This window comes from Scyliorhinus torazame, chromosome 2 (genome assembly GCF_047496885.1).
Source record: "Scyliorhinus torazame isolate Kashiwa2021f chromosome 2, sScyTor2.1, whole genome shotgun sequence".
Classification (NCBI taxonomy): domain Eukaryota; kingdom Metazoa; phylum Chordata; class Chondrichthyes; order Carcharhiniformes; family Scyliorhinidae; genus Scyliorhinus; species Scyliorhinus torazame.
The window spans coordinates 328,252,336-328,267,900 of record NC_092708.1 but is presented as its reverse complement, the minus strand read 5'-3'; the positions used below and the strand labels follow the sequence as shown (position 1 = coordinate 328,267,900).

The 15,565-nt window shown below is 46.5% G+C and overlaps 1 protein-coding gene across 3 annotated transcripts in view; it reads right to left on the bottom strand.

Annotated features, from left to right (window-relative positions):
• Positions 1–15,565, bottom strand: part of trim9 (tripartite motif containing 9) — a 148,411-nt gene that overhangs the window by 58,432 nt on the left and 74,414 nt on the right. For all 3 annotated transcript variants that reach the window (XM_072489773.1, XM_072489774.1, XM_072489772.1), the window contains exon 3: positions 8,524–8,646. In XM_072489773.1, coding sequence (XP_072345874.1) covers positions 8,524–8,646 — 123 coding nt within the window. The remainder of the gene's footprint in view (positions 1–8,523; positions 8,647–15,565) is intronic.

Below are 15,565 nucleotides of genomic sequence, written 5' to 3'. Positions count from 1 at the left end.
AGTCTCATGGCACCAAGTCAAACATGAGCAAGGGGGTGGCACATGGTTAGCACTGCTGCGTCACAGCACCAGGGACATGGGTTCAATTCCAGCCTTGGGGTGACTGTGTGGAGTTTGCACATTCTCCCAGTGTCTGCGTGGGTTTTCTCCGTGTGCTTTGGTTTCCTCCCAGTCCAGATGTGTAGGTTAGGTGGATTGGCCATGCTAAATTGCCCCTTGATGTGCAGGTTAGGTTTAAGCGGTTATTGGGATAGGGCAGCTGAAGTGGGCTTGGGTGGCGTTCTTTCAGGGGGTCAGTGCAGACTCAATGGGCCAAATGGTCCCTTCTGCACTGTAGGGATTCTTTGAAATCTCCTGATTACCACGAAACATCCCCCCCTCAGCTGCTGAATCAGTACTCCTCCATGAACACAACTTGGAGGAAGCACGGAGGATGGCAAGAGTGCAAGGGTTGATCCCCTGGCTTGGTGGTAATGGTAGAGTAAAAGATATGCTGGGTGATGATGTTACGAATTGTGGTTGAATACAATTCTGCTGCTGCTGATAGCCCACAGCACCATGAGGTGCTGAGTGGAGAACTTCAATGTCCATCACCAAGAGGGCTCGGTAGTACTACCACAGACCGAGCTGGCCAGGTCCGAAAGGACGTAGCTGCTAAATTTGGTCTGCGGCAGGTAGTGAGGCAATCAGCAAGAGGGAAAAACGTGCTTCATCTCATCCTCACCAACAGGTCTGCCACAGATGTATCTGTCCATGACAGTGTTAGTAGGAGTGACCATTACACAGTGCTTGTGGAGACAAAATCCCATCTGGAGACTTAGGTAGACTTCGAACAGATTATAACAATTCAAGACTGGGTAACCATGAGGTGCTGTAGGCTATCAGCAGCAGCAGAATTGTATTCAACCACAATTCGTAACCTCATCACCCAGCATATCTTTCACTCTACCATTACCCACAAGCCAGGGGATCAACACTTGTTCAATGAAGAGTGCATGAATGCATGCCCTGAGCAGCACCAGGCATACCTAAAAACGACCGGTCAACCTGGTAAAGCTACAACACAGGACTACTTTTGGTCATCATTAGAAGGGGTCATCAACAGCATGAGCAAGTGCCACTTACAAAGCAATAAGCTTCTCACGGACGCTCAGTTTAGGTTTTGTAAGGGTCACTCAGCTCCTGACCTCATTACAGGTTTAATTCAAACATGGACAAAAGAGCTGAATGCCAGAGGTGAGGTGAGAGTGACTGCCCCTGACATCAAGGCAGCACTTGACCGGATATGGCATCAAGGAGCCCCAGCAAAAATGGAGTCAATAGGAATGGGGGGACGGGACCGTTGCTGGTTGGAGTCATACTGGGCACAAAGTCAGATGGTGTGGTGGTTCAAGGTCAATTGTCTCTTTCCAGGACATTATTGCAGGAGTTCCTTTGGGTAGTCTCCTTTTCCCAATCATCTTCAGCTGCTTCATCAATGACTTTCCATCCACCATAAAGTCAGAAGTGGGGATGTTCCCTAATGATTGTTCAATGTTCAGCACCATTCACGACTCCCGAGATACTGAAGCAGTCCATGTCCGAATGCAGCAAGACCTGGGCAATATCCAGGCTTGGGCTGCCAAGTGTCAAATAACGTAATTTCACACAAGTGCCAGGAAATGATATCTTGAACCAAGAGAGAATCAAACCATCACCCCATGACATTCAATGATATTAACATCACTGAATCCCCCACTATCAAAATCTTGAGGTTACTATTGACCAAAAACTGAACTGGACCAACCACATAAACCTTGTGGCTACAAGAGCAGGTCAGAGGCTAGGAATCCTGCAGCGAGTAACTCACCTCCCAACTCCCAAAGCCTGTCCACCATCTTCAAGGCACAAGACAGGAGTGTGATGGAATACTCTCCACTTGCCTGGATGAGTGAAACTCCACAACACTTAAGAAGCCCAAAACCATCCAGGACAAAGCAGCCTGCTTGATTGGAACTCCATCCATAAACATTCACTTCCTCCAGCATTGATGGACAGTAGCAGCAGTGTGTACCATCTACAAGGTGCACGGCAGGAACTCATCAACGCTCCTTCGGCAGCAACTTCCAAAACTATGACCACTATTTCTAGAGGGCCAGGGCAGCAGACACAGGGGAACAAAACGGACGAGAGGATCCCGTCCAAGTCACTCACCATCCTGATTTGGAAATATATTGCCCTTCCTTCACTGTCATGGTGTCAAAATCCTAGAACACCCTCACTATCAGCACAGTGGATGTACCTACACCTGAGGGACTGCAGTGGTTCAAGGCAGCTGCTCACCACTACCTTCTGAAGGGCAACTAGGGATGGGCAATAAATGCTAGCCTAGCCAGCGATTCCTATATCCCATAAATTAATAGAAAATATTTCTAGAGAACTGTCCATGCTCCCCCCATCAGCCTCCGAGGAGGAGACTGTCAAAACCTCAAGAAGGTGCACCAATACACTTTCCCCTCCACCCGCCACCTATAGTGCAGCTATCGGGTAGTTATGCTATCAATAATGTTTAGAATTGGGGTCACATTCTGGTGAGCGCATCACTGACACACAGAGCAGCTGATGGAGGCTGTTGCCTATAGTTGGAGCACCATTCGTGTCTATGTGGAGTGGCTTTGTTTCTGAAAATTCTGGCAGTCAATTAGAACAAAGATATGTTAACTAAAAATGTTTTCACCATTTTCTGTGATTAGAATGATTCTACCATAAAACAGAATAGATTGTCCATTCACCAAAATAAAAGCTTGCCCTGCTCTCCTGGAGTTACACCTGAAACAGCTGCCCTCCACCACCTCAATAAAGCCATCATTATTCACATCCAAGTCTAATAGGGCTGCCGAAGAAATTCTAAATGGTCTTTACTTCAAAATGAAGAGTTACAAAAGTATACCATTGCTTCATTGTAAATTCTATGATAATCTATGATTAATCTAGGACAAAGGTTCGGCGCAACATCGTAGGCCGAAGGGCCTGTTCTGTGCTGTATTTTTCTATGTTCTATGTTCATTCTAGCGACAATTTTCCATAAGTTAAAGAAACCAGTGGCAATTCATATATTAAAAAATTGATAATGAGTTTGTACTGTTGAGAAATTCAGGTTATTTGCAAATGTATTACCTCCAAAACAAATTAGAATTCTTCTTTACCTTGAGCATTTTTTTCTGGATTCAAAATGTTCAATATAGTAATGGATTACAAGAGCACATATGGTGCATCGAAATTGCTTTTCGTTTAAACCTGGAAGCATTTCATTCCCCCCCCCCCCCCCCCACCCCACCCCAATTAAAGGGCAATTTATTGTGGTCAATCCACCTCCCCTGCACATCTTTGGGTTGTGGGGGTGAGACCCACGCAGCCACTGGGAAATGAGGAAACTCCACACGACAGTGACCAGGATCGAACCTGGGGGTCCTCGGCGGCGTGAAGCAGCAGTACTAACCACTGCGCCACCCGAAGCGGCATGTATTCGCTTTGTTTGGTCCCTTGTTCCGCACTGTAACCAATTACTGTTTGTCGATGTACCATTTGTCAATGTTCTCTGTTGATTATTCTCTTTGTCTACTATGTACGTACTGTGTACATTCTCTCGGCCGCAGAAAAATACTTTTCACTGTTCTTCGGTACATGTGACAATAAATCAAATCAATCAATCAAGCATTTAATTTTTTATTCTTTCACAGGATCTGTACGTCAATGATCACACCAGCATAGCCTGTCCATTCCAAAATGCCCTGGAGAAGGTGGTGGTAAGCCACGTTCTTGAACCATTGCAGTCCATGTGATGTGAAAACACCCACAGTGCTGTTATGAAGGGAGCTCCAGGATTTTGACCCAGTGACAGTGAAGGAACGGCACGTTAGCACTGCTGCTTCACAGTGCCAGGGACTCGGGTTCAATTCCGGCCTTGGCTGACTGTCTGTGTGGAATTTGCATATTCTCTCAGTGTCTGTATGCGTTTCCTCCGGGTGCTCCAATTCACTCCTACAGTTGTGCAGGTTAGGTGGATTGGCCATGCTAAACTACCCCACAAGTGTCCAGTGGGTTAGGTGAGGTTAAGGGGGACTGGGTAGGATGCTCTTTCAGAGGGTCGGTACAGATTTGATGGGCCAAATGATTTTACGATTCTGTATATTTTCAAGTCAGGATGGTGAGTGGCTTGGAGGGAAACCTGCAGGTGGTGTTCCCATGCATCTGTTGCCTTGGTCCTTCTGGTTGGTAGACAACATTGATTTTGAAGATGTTGTCAAAGAGGCCTTGGTGAGTTGCTTCAGTACAACTTGTATATGGCACACACTGCTGCCACTGTGCACTGATGGTGAAGGCTGTAAATGTTCATAGAGGCAGATGGGGTGCTGATCAAGTGAGCTACTTTGTCCTGGATGGCATCAAACTTCTGTAGTGTTGTTAGAGCTGCACTCATCCAGGCAAGTGAAGAGTATTTCAATGCAATCCTGACTTGTGCCTTGTATATGGTGGCAGGTGTTGGGGAGTTGGGACACGAGTTACTTACCACAGAATTCCTTTTTTTTTTTTAATTTAGAGTACCCAATTCATTTTTTACCAATTAAGGGGCAATTTAGTGTGGCCAATTCACCTACCCTGCACATTTTTGGGTTGTGGGGGCGAAACCCACACAAAGACGGGGAGAATGTGCAAACTCCACACGGACAGGACCCAGAGCCGGGAACAAACAGGGACCTCAGCACCGTGAGGCAGCAGGGCTAACCCACTGTGCCACCGTGCTGCCCCCTCAGCACAGAATTCCTAACCTCTGACCTGCTCTAGTAGCCACAGTATTTATATAGCCGGTCCAGATGAGTTGCTGGTCAATGGTAACCCCCAGCAAGTTGAAAGTGGGAGATTCAGTGATGGTAATGCCACTGAATGTCATGGGGAGATGGTTAGATTCTCTTTAGTTGGGAGATTGTCATTCAATTGCACAAGTAATTTTTATTTATCTTTAAATCTTAAAGCAAAAGAAATAACAGAACAAACTTTGCAATTTCCTCCAGATTTTGTAAGAATGACGATTCGTAACCAATTCACATTTGCCACAAACTAGGTCAGGTTCTGTCAAGCACAGCCAATGTGTGACAGGTCTGCAGATTTCTATTTATATGTTTCTATATTTCTATTTATACTTCTAGGAAAGATATCACAAACATGATCACCCCGTGGGGGAAAAACGGCATCAATCTGTGGAAATAAAAGTATAAAAAATCAATTACCTGTGACTTTTGAAATAAATCATTTGGAAACCTTGTTTAAAGATGGACAGCATTTCACCGTGTGGAATATACGACGGTAGGAACTGTGGTGTTCCCTGTTTTATAGTGCGTGTGCTCTCACTGGTGATTGGCTGCGATGTTGTGTGTGTGTTGGTTGGTCCAATTACCTGTCCATCAGTGTGTGTGTGATTGCACCATGATATGCTGATGTGGATATCATGACAGGGAGAGACTGGTTGCTGATCAAATACAATATGACTATTTTGTTTTAACTTTTGAGTTGGCAGATGAAAACAGTAGCAGCACACAATGTACTTTCTAAATGTCTGCAGACTACATTAAAAATTGTGGTGACTGTATTAACTGGAATTGACATTGGAACAAATGTTAGACCAGAAGTTTAACTCGCCAATCTTGTGGAGCTTTATAAATCGCTACATATCTGCTGTCAGGGGAAAAAGGCTGTAGATGTTTAATTTATCTACATGTTCTTCCCAGTCCTCAACATCTACTCTATGCCTCAAAGTCTTTGCATTCTCAACTTCTGCTCATTTCCTCCAATGGCTACTTCCTCGCCCCCGAATTATAAACTTTCCCTCATGTGAGGCCAAGTTTAATTAGTGGTCAGGAGAGATTATCTGGATGTATTTTTTCTTTTTTAAATGAGGTGTGGGCATCACTGGTAAGGCCAGCATTTGTTGCCCAACCCTTGAACATTTCAGAAAGCATTTAAGAGTCATTCATATGTACCCATATCAAGTAAGGATGGCATATTTCCCTCCCAAAGGACATTAGTGAACCAGATGGATTTTTACAACAATTGATAGTTGTCATGATTATTCCTGAGACTAGCTTTAAATTCCATATTTATTAATTGAATTTAAATTCCATCAGTTGAACCCATGTCCTCTCTGAATTATTAGTCCAGTGACATTACCACCACCTCTCCATTTCTAGCACCATAGAATGCCATGCCCATTTTATCAATCTCTGTCCTAGTTTTGAATTAGCTTCTGAGTGAGCGATGCGGACAGGCGACTGTAATGTATCCACACCACTAAAGCTGAGACCAGCTGCGAACCAAATGGTATATAGGCATGTCTTAAACCACCACCACCATTTTTTAAAATATCCAATATGAAAACAGTAAAACATGGTTAAGCGGAAAGATCACAGTAAATTAGAACGAAAAAGTGTCTTTATGTTGATGGCTCATATAGTCATAAAAAATATCAATACCTCAACCATGTACCTAATAAATTAGAAGCTGCAGTTTTTAAAGAGAGTAATCGGTGAACAAGATTTAAAAATAAACATCAAGGCATGCAATTAAAAGAGTGGAAAAATGAAAAATCTCCATGTGCATTTCTTTTTATGTGTAATTGCACCATAAAAACATCAGCTACTGTTAAGTCAGAACATTAGAGATAAAGATTCTGCTCTGGTTAACAAAAAAAAGAAAAATGCATTATGAAGAGAATAGGTACTTTAATGAAAGAAATTCATTGTTTGAGAATTTACTGCTCGATAGTTACAGCTTCCTGGCAGAAATTAACTATAGTACACAAACAATATCTTAACTTTAGCCATGGTGAAATCAGAAGTAAATTCAGATATTAATCACTATTTCAACAATACAAACATGACAAAGTGAAGCAAGGGTTCCAATTAGGGTACTTCTACACTTTACTAACTTCATTAGTAATTCCAATACATCAATGCACGTCGTAGTACTGCTACCAGAATTTCAGTGACTTATAGCATGGGCATGTGAAATTTGAAAATTACATCCACTTGAACAGAAATTCCCTGCTCCTCCAAACCTTTTGCTTTAACAGCTGAAAGACATGGCACTGAAAGAGATGGAAGGGTGTAAAGTTGCAATGCTTGTCTACTAAACAGGGTACAAAAAGTTAATGCTTAATCACTCCATTGCAAGATGAATCTTTAACAGTGGGAGATGTCTTAATTACTGCCAGGTAACCTCACTGCTGAAAATTAACTTTAAAAAAAAATGCAGAATCTAATATTCCTTCAGATTTTAATTATTGTTGGAGATTGCAAAGATCATTTAAAACTTTTTCTCTTCTCTGTCTCTTAATCTCATCTTTCTTCTCATTTCTGAGAGACTTGGAATTAAATTAAATATTAGAATTTGCACTTCCTGGTTTAGACACGGCAGGGTGGAAATTCATTTTGGGCAGTGGTGCAACAGGCAATATTGAATTGGCAGCTTATGTGCAGATAATGCAATTAAATTTCAGACACTGCAAACAGCAGGCAATTTTGCACAACCGTCCAAAACAAATTTCTATCCCTGCATGTCTCAGTAAGGATTTGTCAATCTGATTGCTTGAGGAGAGACATTGCTGGCCTTGTTTACGGTTCCCAGTATCCCTGTAGAGGTGGCCCACTATTTTGGCTCTCTCGTTACCACAAGTTGCAGAGTAAAAGCCCACAGAAAGCATTTGAGGTACCCAAATGTTGCATCTGTATGTTGCATGTTGCAGCTGTATAAACCCTTAGTTAGGCCACACTTGGAGTATAGTGTTCAATTCTGGTCACCACACTACCAGAAGGATGTGGAGGCTTTGGGGAGGGTGCAGAAGAGATTTACCAGGATGTTGCCTGGTATAGAGGGCATTAGCTATGAGGAGAGGTTGAATAAACTCGGTTTGTTCTCACTGGAACGAAGGAAGTTGAGGGGCGACCTGATAGAGGACTACAAAATTATGAGTGGCACAGACAGAGTGGATAGTCAGAGACATTTTCCCAGGATAGAGGGGTCAATTATTAGGGGGCATAGGTTTAAGGTGCAAGGGGCAAGGCTTAGAGGAGATGTACGAGGCAAGTGTTTTTTTACACAGAGGGTAGTGGGTGCTGGAACTCGCTGCCGGATGAGGTGGTGGAAGCAGAGACGATAGTGACATTTAAGGGGCTTCTTGACAAATACATGAATAGGATGGGAATAGAGGGATACGGACCCAGGATTTGTAGAAGATTTTAGTTTAGACGGGCAGCATAGTCGGTTCAGGCTTGGAGGGCAGAAGGGCCTGTTCCTGTGCTGTACTTTTCTTTGTTCTTTGTTCAAATGCAGCAAAACGTTATATATCTGTCAATTCTGATGGCAGCACCAAGTGGAGGTCAGAAAGTAAATGGGTCACAAAGTGCAATGATGCAATATGATATTCACACTATTTTGTTTGCTATATTGCACTTGGTTGGGAACAATGCAGAAAAACAATGGTGAACCAACCTTAATTTTGTGTTCATGTTCTTTGGTCACCCGGGAAAGCAACTGTCCCTTCCTTCTGTTCAAAGCTTCAATGAGGGCATCACATTGGGCAACAAGACAAGCTTCAAACTCAACACTGTTTTCCTGCATACAAGAGAAATAGCATACCGACAGAGCCAGGCAAATGTAGACACAAAACGTGTAACAGAGGTTTACCGGTATATGAATTCATAACAAAATTAGAACAAGCAGACACCCTTCACTAGTCCACAAGTGAACATACCCCCATCCATCCCAAATCATATTCTCAGATTTTACAGAAGTAATGAAAGCGAGATTGTCAGCATTTGCCATCTTTTGTGAGGGCCACGAAGAATCCAGCACGAGTTTTAAGGATACAAAGTAATAACATTTATTTACAATAACATATATTCTATATAACAGGAGCAGCAACTTCCCTTGCTGCACACTTCTTCCTGCTGGTTCCAAACTGGCCAGCTTTATTTATACATGGAGTTTACTAATGGTTTCTCTGCCCCCCTCATTGGAGAAGCTCATACTCCCACAGGATTGTGGGATAGTCATTAGTCCCCAGCCAATGGTAAGCAGGCAGGTTATAACATCCCTCCCCCCCCCCAAAGTCCAAGGAATCCACCGAAGACCCTGGCGAAGGAGGGCGTCGGACTCGTTTTGCCGCAGGCCGGACACCATTTGCACGCGGCGCTGGATCAGGCAGCGTGTAACGAGACGGAGACCGGCGCTTCCGTGATGAACAGCGCAACGGTTGTACATCCATGGCCCGTGGGCCCGAGGATTCCCCCTCTGATGCATCCTGTGTCTCCATCTCGGAGTCAGAGTCTGCTGCCTCCGTCATGTCAGCGTCTCTATCTCCATTCGGTTCTGTAACGACCTGCGCAGGCTTCGAGTGAGGCACCAGTGGAAGATTGTGAGGACTACCTTCCCTTGTCTCTGCGGCTGTAGAAATGAGCTCCGGGGGCGGCCAATCTTTTGAGGGGATAGTCTTCTGGACCGAACGTGGTCTACATGTTTGCGCTGGAGACGACCCTGGGCTTGCACCTGGTAAGATATAGGGCCCGTTAGGGGAAAGATGACACCAGGAACCCACTGGGCACCACCAGCAAAATTCCGAATGAACATTGGGTCACCAGGCGCAAACTGTCGAATCGGCCGATGCCGAGAAAATCCCTGTCCCTGCCGTTCTTGTGTGCGGCGTACTTTTGCGCCAATGTCTGGGAAAACCATACTAAGGCGGGTGCGAAGTCTCCAGCCCATTAGGAGTTCTGCGGGAGCTACCCCAGTCACCGCATGGGGGGTGGTCCTATACGTAAACAAAAAGCGAGCCAGTCTCATGTCCATTGATCCGGAAGACTGCTTCTTTAGGCCTCTTTTGAATGTCTGCACTGCGCGCTCTGCCAACCCATTTGAAGCCGGGTGGTAAGGGGCAGTGCGGATATGGCGTATGCCGTTCATCTTCGTGAACCTCGCAAACTCCTCACTCGTGAATGGAGTGCCGTTATCCGTGACCAGCACCTCGGGGAGGCCATGCGTACTTAACGACAAACGCATCTTTTCAATTGTTGCGCAGGACATTGTCCCCTGCATCTTATGCACCTCCAGCCATTTAGACTGGGTGTCAATTAATAGAAGGAACATGGATCCTTGAAAAGGGCCTGCGAAATCTGCATGTAAGTGCGCCCAAGGCCGCCCTGGTCATTCCCAGTAATGTAGGGGCGCGGCCGGCGGAAGCTTCTGATGCTCCTGGCAAATGGAACCGTTTTGGGCCACCTTCTCAATGCCAGTGTCGAGGCCTGGCCACCAGACATAACTCTGGGCCAACATTTTCATTTTGGTCACACCTGGATGCCCATTGTGTAAGTCTGTTAGTATTAGCTCCTGGCCTTTTTCCAGGACAATCACACGCGTCCCCCACAAGAGGATGCCGTCTTCCACGCTGAATTCTGACAGCTTGGAGGAAAACGCCTGCAACTCGCTTGGGAGCTGTCTATGCTGCCCACCATACAGGACTATGTGCCGAACCTTTGACAGGACTGGGTCCACTCACGGATCTGTGATGCCGTGACAGGCAAGGTGTCCATAAAATTTAGGGTTGCAACCACCTCACCGGTCGTGGGGGTCGACATGGGGCCGGTCGATAAAGGCAATCGGCTCAGTGCGTCGGCATTTGCTATCTGCATACCTGGTTTGTGCTCCAGAGAATACTCGTATGCAGCAAGCAACAAAGCCCAGCGCTGGATCCGTGCGGAAGCAATGGGCGGTATTGGCTTATCCTCTCTGAAAAGTCCCAGCAGAGGCTTATGATCAGTCACGATAGTGAAATGGCGGCCATACACATACCGGTGGAAGCGTTTCACCGCAAAAACCACTGCCAGGCCCTCCTTCTCGATCTGCGTGTACTTTTTCTCCACTGCAGTCAATGTGCGGGAGGCGAAAGCTATCGGTCGCTCGGCCCCGTTCTCCATCTTGTGGGACAGGACGGCCCCAATACCATACGGGGATGCATCACATGTGACGAGCAAAGGCTTTCCAGGATCATAGTGGGTTAGTAACCCAGACGACGACAATTGTTGCTTTACCCGCCGGAAAGCGGTTTCTTGCGGCTGACCCCAAATCCAGGTGTGATTTTTCTTTAGCAGAAGGAGCAAAGGGGCCAGCGTAGTTGCCAGATTGGGGAGGAACTTCCCATAATAGTTTACGAGACCGAGAAAAGAACGAAGATGCGAAGTGTCAGTCGGGGCGGGGGCCTGTTGAATTGCACGCACCTTCTCTGCGACGGGGTGCAAACCTTCGTGGTCCACCCGATAACCTAGGTAGACTACATCCTTTGCCTGAAATATGCACTTTGTGCGACGTAAACGGACTCCAGCCTCCGCAAGGCGTCTCAGGACAGCCTCCTTTCAAATGTTCCTGTTCCGACGTCCCTGTAATCAAAAGTCTTCTACGTAGACAGCAACACGTGGTAAACCTCTCAAAATGCCCTCCATAACACGTTGAAAAATTGCGCAGGCAGAGGATACTCCAAAGGGCAACCGTGTATATTCATACAGGCCCCGGTGTGTATTAATCGTTACATATGGTCGGGAGGCAGGGTCCAGCTCCAACTGCAGGTAGGCGTGACTCATATCTAATTTTGTGAACGAGAGTCCACCTGCAAGCTTCGCGTAGAGATCCTCTAAGCGAGGCATTGGGTATTGGTCGAGTCGGGAAGCCGCATTCACTGTAAGTTTATAGTCGCCACACAAGCGAACTGTGGCATCTGGCTTCATTACAGGTACAATTGGTGCTGCCCAGTCAGCAAAACGGACGGGCCTGATAATACCCAAACTCTCCAAACGAGTGAGCTCCCCTTCTACCTTCTCGAGCAAGGCTTAAGGCACCGGGCGCCCCCGGAAATAGCGCGGCGTGGTACCTGGTTCGACTTGGATACGGGCTACGGCCCCTTTTATTTTCCCCAAACCAGGCTGGAATACATCTGGGTATCGTCCTAGCACCTCAGTCAACCCTTCAGAAACTGATTGGAGGATGTGCTGCCATTGCAACCGCAAATGGCGCAACCAGTCCCGACCCAACAGGCTGGGCCCATGGCCGCGCACCACGATAAGTGGGAAACGCCCATCCTGGCGTCCATAAATAACAGGGGTCATTGTAGTTCCCGCAATGTCCAGTGGTTCCCCCGTGTAGGTGGCCAACCTGGCCTGTGAGTCGGTTAATGTAAGGGTCTGTATACCCTGCTTGATGCGGTCGGATGTCCTCTGGGCGATCACGGAGACCGCTGCGCCAGTGTCCAACTCCATCTCAAGCGGGTGGCCATTGACCCGTACTGTCACCTTAATGGGGGCCACACGTGGAGCTGCCACACAATGCAACTGCAGGCAGTCGTCCTCCGTCTCCACGTCCTCAGGAGTAGTCACCGCAGGTTCATCCACATGGAAGGTACGGCCCGTGGGCTGGTCCCAGTTACGGCCCGTGGGCTGGTCACAGTTTCGGTCGGAACGACGGCGCCTCTGGTGCCCCCAGGACCGCCGCCCGCGACGGGGACGGCACCCACAAGTCTGACACGGACATGGCTCCTCATCCATTGGTTCAGGAGAAGGCTCCCTTCGGGGAGGAATGTCCGATGGCCACTGGTGTCGGCCCGGACGTTGCCTCGCCCAAGGTACCGCAGGAGTGCGGGGGGACGTTTTCATATGTAAGGGGTTGCGCCCCAAGGCATGCACTTCCATTCCCTGTAGCTCCTGCACTCCTCGTTCTGCGCTCTCTCGGGACAATACTATTTGAATGGCCTGTTGAAAAGTCAATGTTTGTTCAGCTAACAACTTTCTCTGGGTGGCCGCAAACCAAACGGTCGTGTAACATTTCTGACAAGGTCTCACCATAGTCACCGTACTCCGCAATCCTGCGTAGCCTGGATAGAAAATCGGCAAGGGATTCTCCAGGGGTCCTCGCAGCGGTATTAAACTGGTAACGCTGACTATCGTGGACGGGGTTGGGTTAAAATATTGCCCCACTATATTCACAAGTTCATCAAACGTTTTGGTGTCCGGCGCAGCTGGGTACGTAAGGCTCCTAATCACCCCAAACGTATGCGGGCCGCAGGCGGTGAGCAATATGACCACCTGGCGCTCGTTTTCGGTGATATTGTTTGCCCGGAAATAGTAACGCATCCGTTGTGTGTACTGGTTCCAGCTTTCCAGCGCAGCATCAAAAACATCCAAACGTCCGTACAGAGGCATGGTATAATAGAAAACAACTTCCAACCTGTATCCAACAAAAATCCAGGGAGGTGGCTTCAGCAGTGTAGACAAGTTATTCACATTAACCTTCGTCGCCAGTTTTGTGAGGGCCACGAAGAATCCAACACGAGTTTTAAGGATACAAAGTAATAACATTTATTTGCAATAACATATATTCTATATAACAGAATCAGCAACTTCCCTTGCTGCACACTCCTTCCTGCTGGTTCCAAACTGGCCAGCTTTATTTATACTAGGAGTTTACTAATGGTTTCTCTGCCCCCCTCATTGGGGAAGCTCGTACTCCCACAGGATTATGGGATTGTCAATTGTCCCCAGCCAATGGTAAGTAGGCAGGTTATAACAGATACAAAGTAATAACATTTATTTACAATTACATATATTCTATATAACAGGAGCAGCAACTTCCCTTGCTGCACACTCCTTCCTGCTGGTCCCAAACTGGCCAGCTTTATTTATATGGGAAAATAACCCCAACCTATCCATTCTCTCCTTGTAGCTACACTTTTCTAGCCCTGGCAACATTTGTACACCTCCTCTGCATTCTCTCCAGAGCAATAACGTCCTTCCTGTAATGTAGGGGCCAGAACTGCACACAATACTCCAGTGGTCGTCTCACGATTTGTTTTATACAATTCAATATTATATCCTTACTTTTATATTCTATACCTCTGCCAATGAAGGAGAGCATACAATATGCTTTCTTTACAACATTGTCTACTTGAACTGCTGCCTTTAGGGACCTGTGTACTTGTACGCCAAGATTTCTCACTTCATGCCTGATCTCCTTAAATGCATGAACTCACACTTCTCGCTGTTAAATTCCATCTGCCATTTAATCACCCACTCCACCAACCCATCAATATCATTTTGGAGATTATAGCTATCCTTTACACTGTCCACCACTCTGCATATCTTGGTGTCGTCTGCAAATTTCCCAATCGTACTCCACATGTTAACGTCCAAATTGTTAATATTAAACACAAACAGTAAGGGTCCCAGCACCGAACTTTGTGGAACACCATTGAAACAACTTTCCAATTGCAAGGGCAGCCATCACCCTTTGTTTCTTGTTACTAAGTCAACTTTTTATCCATTTTGCCACATTGCCCTGTATCCCATGGGCTTTCGCATTCTTGACTAATCTGCCATGTGGGACTTTGTTAAAATCCATGTATGCCACATCCACTACACTACCTTCATCAACCCTTCTTGTCACTTTCACAAAGAATTCAATCAAATTTGTGACGCAAAATCTTCCTTTAACAAATCCATTCTAACTATCCCTGACCAGGCCATGCCTTCTATGTGACAGTTCATCCTATCTCTCATGATTGATTCTTAAAAACCTATTTTGAAGCATGTGAAACTTTTGTTTCCATCTTAATCTCACGTGGGCCCGGCAGCACGGTGGTTAGCATTGCTGCCTACGGCGCTGAGGACCTGGGTTCGAATTGCGGCCCTGGGTCACTGTCCATGTGGAGATTGCACATTCTCCCCGTGTCTGCGTGGGTTTCACCCCCACAACCCAAAGATGTGCAGGATAGGTAGATTGGCCACACTAAATTGCCCCTTAATTGGAAAAAATAATTGGGTACTCAAAATTTATTAATTTTTTTAAAAATCCCACATGGGCCCAAATTTTCACTCTCTGGTCTGGAGTTTGGTATGATTACTGGCTCCTCAAACCTGACACAAGAGTTCCCCAGAGGTTGAGATATTTGATCTGAGAAAGTTGGTTTCTCTAGGATTCGTGCCGGGCAAAAAGTGCCAGATGTGGAGGCGGGCTGGGCGAAAGGTCTGTCTCAGTGCACCGGCACTTAGTCGAAGATTTTGTTTCAAAAAGCATTCCAGCCCCGACTCTTCTGACCTCCTCACCCTGTACAGAGAGAGAGCGAGCGAAAAAGCTAGAGAGAGCTTTGATCTTGCACCCCCCCCCCCCCCTTCCTCCGCCTCCCCCCCCCTCTCAGGAAACCAACTCTTGCTGCCAGGGTGATAACCAGAGCAGACAATGAGTGTTCCCATGGTTCAGCAATGCCGTACTGCAGATTCCCCTCAGGCAGTCTGGGAATGGCGGGGAGGTCCCATTCCCCATGGATGGCAGCAAGAGATCCTCTTGTCTGACTACGGTTGCCTGGACTAAGGTGGCAGCCTTACAGAACAGCTATGGGTACAGGTAGAAACTAGATCCAGCGCAGGAAAAGGATGAATGATCTGCTTCTCTCTGCAAGGACAAGTGGCACGGCACAGTCATGCAAAGTGACACTCAA